Source organism: Colletotrichum chrysophilum (assembly GCF_026319265.1).
Source record: "Colletotrichum chrysophilum strain AFK26 chromosome Unknown scaffold_227, whole genome shotgun sequence".
Classification (NCBI taxonomy): Eukaryota; Fungi; Ascomycota; class Sordariomycetes; order Glomerellales; family Glomerellaceae; genus Colletotrichum; species Colletotrichum chrysophilum.
The window spans coordinates 46036-56499 of NW_026517514.1; the positions used below are offsets into that span (position 1 = coordinate 46036).

The 10464-nt window shown below is 55.3% G+C and overlaps 3 protein-coding genes across 3 annotated transcripts; 2 read left to right on the forward strand and 1 right to left on the reverse strand.

Annotated features, from left to right (window-relative positions):
• Positions 1 to 1808: 1808 nt before the first annotated feature.
• On the forward strand, positions 1809 to 3543 carry COL26b_013401 (uncharacterized protein; the record flags this gene model as incomplete). Its single annotated transcript, XM_053186017.1, has 2 exons — positions 1809 to 2190; positions 2249 to 3543. The coding sequence occupies 2 exons, from the start codon at positions 1809 to 1811 to the stop codon at positions 3541 to 3543; spliced, it is 1677 nt and encodes a 558-aa protein (XP_053030044.1).
• A 2296-nt stretch (positions 3544 to 5839) lies between these two features.
• COL26b_013402 (uncharacterized protein) lies at positions 5840 to 7003 on the forward strand (the record flags this gene model as incomplete). The annotated part of the gene is made up of 1 exon (XM_053186018.1): positions 5840 to 7003. One exon carries the CDS (start codon positions 5840 to 5842, stop codon positions 7001 to 7003), a length of 1164 nt encoding a protein of 387 aa, XP_053030045.1.
• Positions 7004 to 7205: 202 nt separating this feature from the next.
• On the reverse strand, positions 7206 to 9374 carry COL26b_013403 (uncharacterized protein; the record flags this gene model as incomplete). Its single annotated transcript, XM_053186019.1, has 1 exon — positions 7206 to 9374. The coding sequence occupies one exon, from the start codon at positions 9372 to 9374 to the stop codon at positions 7206 to 7208; it is 2169 nt and encodes a 722-aa protein (XP_053030046.1).
• Between the last annotated feature and the right edge of the window lie 1090 nt (positions 9375 to 10464).

Below are 10464 nucleotides of genomic sequence, written 5' to 3' on the forward strand. Positions count from 1 at the left end.
CGCAATGTGCCTTCCCAGTTTTACATAGGCAAGTACGTGACCCTGCAGTGCCTGCCTTCCATCAACAACGTGCCTTTCTTCCCTCCTTGCCAATCTGAAGCCAAACGGCAACTACGAATGCACTACGTATTCCATCGTCAACTGAATGTTAGAATGGACAGTCTATCTCTCCTCCCCCGATCCATGTCATGTCCCGCGCAGTTTGCAGTGTATGTACTTCCATCGGCACCTATCTTCACCAGCACCCAGCAAGTACCTCACTCTGTCTCCAGTCTGCCTTCCCCCAAAGGCTAGCTTCGTTAGGCTGCGGTTTTCAGCAAGGTTTCCCACCAAGCCTTTTTTTTTCTTCTTCCCATCCTAGCTCCCGGCCTTCATCCACAAGAGAAAGTCCAATCCACCAGCAACAGCGGTCCAGCACCAGCACCATCCACATCCATACCCGCGCCCACCACATCCCCCCCGGTCCCTTCCTCTGTTGTTTCCTACCTTACCACGTCCACCCCCCCTGCCCGCACTTCGCTCGGTGTCTTCCCACCAACGAGCCCACATCCACCACGCTCAACTCGGCCGCCCACCCCCCCTGTCCAAAAGCTCACACCCTTGCCCCGTCTACCTTACCCTTCCTGCTTTTTTGGCTACGCTCGTCCAGACATTTTCCTCGCCCACCCTCCTTGCGCTGCAAAACCATTTGGGAACCCTCTTCCCGCCGTCCTGTCTTTCCCGTCGTCTCTTCTCTTACAGCAGCATTCCTGGCAAGACGTCGCCAACCGCCAGCCCGCCGCCAGTCGACCGACCTCTTTTCCTTGCTGCTGCCGTCCAACCCAGCAACCACCACGCCCACGTCTCATATATCGTCGTCGACCTACCGCCTCCCGCTTCCGGAATCTGCCTCCGTCGCGAACTGCCTCGCCTCTCCGCACCCCGTCAACCGCTGTCATTCCCCTCACGTGTCTATCCTGCAGCAAGACCCGGAGCTACCAGCGAAACTGTCGCATTTGGTCCCGCGCACTCCCGTTTGATTGGAAGAGGAGGACTCTGCACTGAAGGAAACAACAACGCACGCATATACATACATAGTCTTGCCCGCCCCCCCAGTACAAGCACATCCGCGCCCAACCACCACGACCCAAACCGCCGAGGTACCCTGCACCCAAATCGTACACGTGGGACGAGTCACCGCCACATACACAAACGGTCGCTTGCACCTTCGAACCGCATCATTGGAGAACCCCAGGAGCCTTTCCCAGCTTCCGCACGCAGTCACCGGTCACGACCATCACCAACCCCGGAGGTTAACCTTGAAACATCACACCGACACGTTCTGTGGAAAAAGAGAGGAAATTTGGAAACCAGACCGTCTCGAAGAATGTGGAGGTAGAGAACCGGTTCGCAGGAAACACCCAAAGTGGCGTCAGCAACAACAGAGTACTTACATCCGGTCACAACTCCAACACCCCACGAGAACCACGGCAACCTTACACAACTTCACCAACAACGACAGAACGGATGTGTGCCTAGCAATGACAGAAGACTAAAACTGAGCACCACATCTTTGCCCGATCTCACAGTCACCGCAGTGTCTATTTTTTAATCCTCCGCCTGCCCCACCACGTCTGCCAGGGTACAACAACACAGCGGCTCCGGCATCGTCATACTCGCTGGGTCTCCCCAACCGCCACCCCAAATCCTGACCATTGCCACCCATTGCTCCAACAACAACATCACCAACACGCACCTCCACCACCGCACGCCTTCCTCAAACGCATCTCTCTGCTTCGGCGGGGCAGCCCCAGGCCACGGCAGACACAATGTCGCCCAGACTCAAGCCTTTACTCCTCCCACAGCTTGTAGAAGAGCGCCGGAAGTTCGAGGAACAGCACCCCGATCTTGCGGAAGCCGAAATGGACCACCAGTATGTCTACTACACAGCAAACTCGTCATCATCCGACGTCGCCTCTCCCGTCACCCCAACGTTCTCGACCCGCGGACATCTCCGCTACTCAAGCTCTACATCATCAATTGACCTCCCGCCAACATGCTGCAATGACAGCCCAGCATCACCAACGTCAACCTCCCATTCCAAGTCCTCCAAGCGCCCTCTTCCGGATGTGCAGGAGGAACCTGTAGAACGTGATGAGCTTGACGAGAGCACAATTCTAGCTGAGCAGTTCGACCTCTACGACTGTTTGTGTAAGTTATTGACCCATGCCTCGTGAGCAAACGGACGTCCGCTAACACAGCGAAATAGGTGATGAGCCATGCATCCACCACGGTTACGAGAGCGCCGAGACGCTCCACAGTGTCTACCCTGCTGACTTCGACATTGACTACGACCTGGGCTTTGGAAGCGACACCGACTATTCTTCGACTTTGGAGAGGAAGCGGACCGGAACCGAATCGCCATTCTCTGGCTTGGCTACCCGCATCGGAACCCGCTTTCCTCAACTGTCTCGGTGGAAGTCTACAAAGCGGTCGCAATTGACTGCCTCGCCAACGACTGAGCTGACGTTTGAGACTGCTCACCCTGTCACCTCTAGGGCTGCGTCGAGCCGATCGTCTTCACTCTCCGGGCCCTCCCGCCACATGAACGAGCCCTCGATCCCTACCCCTGCGACTTCGTTTTGGGAAAGCAGTGAGAGCGTGGATGGCCCCGCTCCCATTGACATCGAAAAGGCCAACGAGAGGGAAAGCATTGAACGCGACCGCGCACTGGCTTCGACACCTCTCCTCCCTCCTCTCCTCAACACGCCTCCAACCGAAGTCCCGCAGCCTAGCCCTCTCCAGTCTCCCACAGTCGCACCAACCATCCTGTCTATGGACGTTCCCTCAACTCAGTCATTGGCCCACGTTGTGACACCCTCTCTCAGCACGAGGCCCTCGGTCTCCTCCTTCCGCCACGCTCAGTCGAGTCAGGAACTGCCCATTGGCTTCCCATCCATCTTGCAAGACCATGATGAGTGGTCAGACCGGCTTGGTCACGCGAACTTTAGCATTGCACCTCAACCATACGAACCTGAAGAGGCCAACATGGAGTCACTCCGTCTTCTGCGCGCCGACTGGGAAGCCGCTCGTGTTAACTACACCAAGCACCTCGTCCGAACCGGCGAGAACTACGGCGAGACTTCCAAGATCTACGCCCTCACTGAGGCAAAGTGGTCGGAGATTGAGAAGAGCTGGCGCGCTTTCCACGAGCAGACGATGGAGCGCATTGTCGCAGGCAGCAAGGCCAGCGCTCAGCGACCTGAAGCTCCCCGCAGCCGAAGCCGTGGGCGCGGTCGCGCGGGCAGCGGCGGCTCTGCCATTCTGCGCCGCCCCACCAACGACGATGTCTTTGCTAGTGAGCAATGGCGGCGTTTGGAGGACGGCCTGCCAACCACGATGCCTCGCCTTGTCGACGCCGAGGGCAAGTTCCCAGAGCGCGGAGACGAGGACATTGTCGGACCTATGGAGCGCGACACGAAGATGATCCGCGCTGGAAGCGAGGAGCGCAAGAGCAGTCGATTCTGGCGCAACCTGGCTGGAAAGGTTGGCCTCCGAAAGTGAGGCGACCTCCAGCACAGGTCCTCGTCAAATACAGATCCTGAAGCTGGGCACTTCAGACGCGAGCCCAGGGGTTCGCTGATCTGCTGTTACGATTAATGCCCTCGAAACAACGATGACGATCGTAGGTCGCTGACATCGGCGATCTCTACTCTTTTTCAACGCTTGTTCTTTACGAGATACCCACCTTCGTCACTCCTTGACCACCACGCCTCGACTAGGCTACGTTTCTTACGACACCTCACGAATCTCGCGTTGTTTTTACGATCTTTCCTTCACCTAGAAAGGTCCCCAGTCGGACCGCACCAAATCTTATTGTCTTTTATCTATTGTCTAAAAAACGTATTGTCTAGAGCAGCAGAGCGCCCTTGGCGGCGCTTGAGGCCTGTAGATGCTCTCCATGTCACTGGGAGGAACATATGGAGCCACTGGGAGGTGTTCAAAAAAGGGAGGCAAAACGATCTTAGACCTGGGGGAAAACCCAGCCGGAGTTACAGTCCAGGCCCACGGGAGAGTGGCTGCCTGTTGTTTTGTGGATTTACTCGGCGTACCACAGGAGCGAGGCTTGGTGCTACGGTTGGACCGAGCCCGGCCATCTTGTACAGAGTTGTTCTTTCTTGAAAGAGCTCGACGGCCGTTGACAGGCAGTCGAGCTCAGCTGTGCCCGCTTTGGTCACAGCCTCCGGTCTTGCGCCGAGAGTGTTTGTAGTAAGAGCCTGCAAAATGGCCCAGAAATAACAAAAACTACTTGATAATCACCTGCCTCGTGTCTCTTCTCATGTGAATCATCTTTTCGTATCGACACTTGTTCACACCATCTTCTTCGCCCCTCGTATGATGAGCGGCGCTGCCTTGGTCATGGTAAGCACGTCGCGGTTGGGGAAACACGACATCCCAGTCTCTCCCCCAACCCCTCACTTGGCAGACTGCCAGCCTGTCTACCTCCTCCAACGCGTCGCGATCGCGACAGAATGCAACGTTGTCGATCACCCAACCGGTGGCTGTTAGTTTTACTCTCCGAGGAAAGGGGGGCTCAAGCACGCCTGCTCTTCCCGTGTTCTCATCTGCCGCTGACAGAGCTGCGCCCGCATTGCAGCCGGCAGCAGCGTTTTTGTCCGTTCCGTGAGAAGCTGGGGACGGGGGGTTCAAAGTGTCAGATGCAGCCGCGACGTGTACTGGCGCGGGAGAGCATAGGTTAGATGTCTGGAGGTGTAGGTCGATTTTCCCATTCGGCGCCACGGTTGTTTCAGACGCGGGTCGCCGTGATTCTCGCTGGCGCATACGTATGGGGGATGGATGTGAGGCTGAGGCTGATGCGGGTTTCCCTCTGACCTACATCACATCTCTGAGTTGTCTGGAAGCCTTGTGAGGGGGGACTGCACTATGTGGCGGCGCGGGATGAGAATGAGGCGTTTTTGGGGACGCGGAGGGGGAGTATCGGATGGCGGGGAAGTGCAGCCAGCGCGGGGATTTCGGGGTTGGGGGGAGAGGAGGGGGGTTTTCGATTTGGATGAGACTGGTGTCATGCAGGTCGCCGCCGTCTTTCTGAGGCTTTGCCGCGGGAGAAGAAGAAGGGAAGGGTATCGGACTTCGGGACGGACCTTGCGGATGTGGGCTATCCTTTGGATGCGTTGTGCTTCTTGCATCTTCGGGACGGATGTGTATGCTTGAAGTGTGATGTTTTGTGAGAAATGAGATGTGAGCAAAGATGTTCAGGTCCAGCTGAGGGGGGGCCTCCATCGGATGCGACGGACGGGAGGGTGCAGATGCTAGGCGCGGTGGCGCCGCTGCGAGGGCGGGAAGTGGGCTTGGGATGAGTGTGTTTGACGGCGTTTCTATTTCCGGCTTTGGGGTGTTTCGGATGAAGGTTGTCGTAGATTATCGGAGATGGATGGTGGGCTTGGTGGTTTCTCAAGATGCGGGTGAGGGCACTGCATCTGGGCCGGGCCGGGGCCGGGGATCTGCGATGGATCGGGGCCGATGTGGGGATGTGCACGGCAAGGAGTGGGTCTTCGAGGCCGGTTGGAGTAGAATGCATCATGATGTCCCCCTAGTTGGAACGTCAGCGCCAGAGACAGCGCGATCGTAGGCGAGATGACAAATGGTGATTTGGGATAGGAACAAAGGTCCGATTTATAATGTGCTCGTGCGCGATGAATCGCGGATTGGCACCAGGCTTTCGAGCGGAAATTGAATGCCGTTCAGGATATTAAAAGACGGACTTTTGCGGCCATTATGCGTATGATTAGAACCATTCCAATGAAACATGTACACTAAAACGTCCCCATCTTTCGATACAATGGCGCCCATCCGCATCGCCCTCATCGGCCTATCCGCCAGCGCGAAAACATCATGGGCCGCGGAAGCTCACCTCCCATACCTCCTCTCCCCACGCGGCCGGCAGCACTACGCCGTCGTCGCGCTTCTCAACTCCGGCGTGAACGCAGCCAAAGCAGCCCGCTCGCATTTCTGCCTACCAGATAATGTCAAAACTTACGGCGACCCCGAGCTCCTCGCGCAGGATCCTGATGTCGACCTCGTGGTCTGCTGCACGCGCGTCGATACGCACTCATCCCTCATAGCTCCCTCCGTTAGAGCGGGTAAGGCAGTCTACATCGAGTGGCCTCTGGCTGAGAATCTGCACAGCGCGGAGGAGCTTGCTTCGTTGGCTGCGGAGGGCGGTGGAGGCGAGATCGTCGGGCTCCAAGGGCGCGTTGCCAAGGTCGTGCTGAAGATCAAGCAGGTCGTGGAGTCTGGGAGGATAGGGAGGGTGTTGGGAAGCGACGTTGAGGCGTACGGGAATCTGCTGGGGCGTGACGAACTTCCCGCGGGGCTGGCGTATTTCGCGGAGCGGAGGGTGGGCGGGAATCCTGTTACGATCGCGTTCGCGCACATGGTTGACTACGTGCACCATGTTCTTGGGGAGTTTGAGGAGGGCTGGGAGAGTCGGATGCAGATTCAGCGAGCTCATTTGAAGCTTATCGGGGATGAGGAGGAGGGGATGGTGAGATCTGACGTGCCTGATTTCATTGCGGTGCACGGCGCGTTGAAAGGAAGAAATACGGTCGAGGGGGCGACGTTGGCTGTAAGGTTCCGGAACGGGACGCCGTTTAAGGGCCGGCCGGGGTTGGTGTGGAGGATTGTGGGGGAGAAGGGGGAGGTGGAGGTTGAGAGCCCGGCTGGGCCATATCTGCATTCGGATTCATACGACGAACCGATCGGGATCAGGGTTCATGACCATCAGAGGGATGTTGTGGAGGTGGTTGAGTGGGAGTGGGAAGACTGGCAGGAGGAGTTGCCCGTGAGGGCAAGGAACGTTGGGGAGATGTATGAAAGGTTCGCGGCGTGGTTTGAAAATGGGAAGCTTGCTGGCAAAGAGAATTGGCCGGGGATTGAGGATGGTTTGGTGAGGATGAAGGAGTTGGATACTTTGTTCAGGAGGTTCGATGATCAGTCCGTCTGATTGCGCTGGGCATTAGACCCTTGTAAGGTATCTACGACAGACCTGATTGACAGCAGCAGATGTGCCCAATGCATCTAATTCTAAAAGTTTGTCACCTCACACAAAGTTCATAGTGGCTTCCATTTCACACAAGTTCTCATCAGGCAAAGCCAGCCGTTGAAATGTACTGAGATGCGTGTAAGTAGCTGACTGATCCTTTTCATCACGGAGGCCGAGGCCACTCCGGGCCGGGCCATCCGGGGCCTTCTCTCCTTCTCAGCAGATCAAACCACATATCCGGTCTGACAACCGCAAAGTCGTCGCCCAGTTTCTTCACCATGCTATTGACACTCGCCGGCGTCACATCAAAGGCACTCACAGCCCCGGCTACAAAAAGAGGACCGCGTCCCTTGTAACTATCCGAGATGTTCTTCAACGTCGCAGCGCCGCTGTCTTCGTTCCCAATGCTCACCATGTTCGTAACTGGAAACGCCTCGGTAACATTTACCTGCAGCGCCTCCAGTGTAGAGACAAACGACCCGTACAGGATCCCCCGAAGCCGTTGCTTCCCCACAGCATTCTGAAACGCGAGCGTCAGCTCGGGAGTCAACGGGTTGTCGGTAGCGTTGATGCGATCGTACACGAACAAGACGCTATCAGTCCGCGTCTCCCGCACGTACTCGCCGCTTTGGGCGAGGAAGTCGGACAGAGCCCTCTTCGGCCAGACGCCCGGGTAGGTGTACCCTGCGCCGTCGGGCCCGGCGATGAGCAAGTCGTTCTTGGTGGCAGTTCTTTGGTAGTACGAGAGGATGCCGGGCCCGATGTCGCGAAGGAGGGGGCTGATTGTCCAGCCGAGAGGGACGGAGCCCCTTTCCGGGTCGTTCCAGTGGGTGAACATGGCTCGTTGGTCGTATTGCAGGTTGTCGCCTTCGAGGTAGACTAGGGACAGGAAGACTTTGGGGAGTTTTCGTGGCGGAATGCCCCATGGAGGCTGTTTTGGTGGACTCTTCGACGGATCTTTCGAAGGGTCTTTTGATGGGTCTTTCGATGGTTCCGTTGGTTGATCTGCTGGTTGTTCCTTTGGCGTAGACTGTTCCGCTTGGTCCTTCGATCTGAACCCGCCGAACAACGTCGGGTTGAAGTAAAAGTCCGCCGCACCGACGTATATGCCATTCTTGGCCAGTTGCGTGACGCCAGTCATCTCATCGCCGTTGGGGAACCACCCAAGGTAAGCTGCGTTGGGCTGGAACTGACGCAGAAGCTTGTCCAGCAGAGCCGCCTCCCGCGGCCTGTTGCTATCCAGCCAGATACACGGAGCCGCGGTGCCGACAATGTAGTCGCGAAATATCGAGTTGACCTTTTGGTACCCCGGCCTGTCTGCCGATGCGGATACCAGGTACTGATTCCACATCGACAAGGTGAGCGTCAACTGAGTGGCTCGTCTGGGATAGTCGAACTTATGAATCATCGCGGCTGAGCCGTCTGCAAAACGCCAGCCTCCGGGGTAGTCGGCCAAGTGAGAGCCGCCATCGTCAAATAGAAAAGCGTCCTCTGCCTCGTCGCCAGGTCGGAAGTCGGCCACGGTCTGGTTGTCTGCTGTGACCTGGACTCGGTAGACCGAAGGACCAAACCCATCGGCAGGGAAGGCATCCGTAATATTGACGTAAACAGAATTACTGCGATTGATAAACCGGGATAGGTCGGCAGTGTAAGTGCCGTTATTGGAGCTATCCGTAACGGATGATTTGGCCTTCAGAAGAGTTTCCCAGGTCCTGTTTGCGTACAACACAGTCGAGATAGGTTTGATCGCTGTGATGAGACGATCCGTGACTTTGGGCCACACGCTCCGGGCTGCGTACTCGTACAACTCGTATTTATCCTTGAAGCGCCCTCTCAAATCCTCAATGATGGATAGGTTGAGGCGGCGCGCCAGCTCTTCGCTTGCTATCACGGCTCCATAGAGGCCCGCCAGTGTCGAGGCGAGATTGATCGTGTCTGGTAGTTTCGTGTCATAGACGATGGCCCCGCGAATGTCAGATTTGTACTTGTCGACCAGTCGAAAGGGGTCACTTGTCACGTCGGCACTTTTGAATCCTTGACCTTCGATTTGCCGCAGCCAAGCTTCGTTGACTTCATCGTCGGAGTTCGAAGAGTCTGGTGACCAGTAAAGGTATAAGCGTGGTTGGCGCCGGTTCACCAGCCCCTGCAGAGAAACAAGGAGAATCTGCTCCTCGCCGGATAGTGCCGTGAGCTTGGCGTATTCAATTTCTTTTGCAGCATCCGGGAACAGCGGCAATGCTCTATTTGCTGGCCAGTTTAGGCCGGAAATGTCAGGCGCTGAGGAACCTAAAGCAGCTAAAGTGCTCAATGCCAGAAGCAGGAGGACACGCATCTTTCGTCCTCTTCCCAAGTCATATGACCTGGCCGTGATCGAGGAATGAATGAACAATGGTGCAACTTTTCTATGCAAGAAAGAGATCATCCCGAAGTTATAAACAACTCAAGAGAACTGAATAAACGAGGCGAACGAAGCGGGGAACAGAGGCCCATGAAAGTTTGCTTCAAAATCCTCAGCTTAACTCTGTTTCCATGACTAGTGCATTACTTTTACAGCACTGCGAAACATCGTCGCAGAGTTCACTCTGGTAGCCGCACTCTTGTAGATCGTCCAATCTTAACTGACACCGGGTGATCTCGTCTCATCCGAACGACTAGTATAACATGGCTGCTTGATTCGTATCTTCAGACGACGTTTACAATAACTCCTAGAAACTCTATTCACTCGCATTTATTCAGCGTCAGCGGCTGCAGCGGCCATTAAAGTAAGAAATAGATGAACATGAATCAAATTTCATATGCTCCTTCGTTGTTCACAATGGTATCAGATTGCGCAACCATCCAATGTTTTGTGACCTCCTCGTCTTCTCGCTCTCTTCCTGACTTGAAAATGGTTACCCTTTCATTAGTCTTGTAGAAATTCTGGCAACATCTTTGATCGAGATTTTCTAGTCAGGCAGTGTCCCCTGTTGTCCGCAATCATAGAGAGAATGATGGAAGTAATATCAAGGATAACGACGATAGAAGACGACGACGACGACGACGATAATAAGAATAGACGACGAAATGCGAGAATAGGAAATTTGGTCGCTTTAGAAACAGGCTACGGATTACACACGTGTGTGTGGACACTGCCCGACTAGCAAGACTCCTTGATTAATCATTGTGTATATCTTTGTTTGCCTGATCGTCGCCAATTTCTCAGCAAACCGCATCAAAACATTCCTCCTAAGGCAATGCCCCGTAGTAATGGCGAGTAGTTGGTAAGATTTACGCCCAATCGAGAACATGAAGCACAAAGCCATTTTGAGCTGGCAGGACCAATCGCGAAACAAAGTTGTGTAAGATGACTTTGAGTTGCTGGAACCGTGGATCAATGACTTTGATTGAAGCCAAGAAGAAGGCAGTTAATAACTATGCAATCG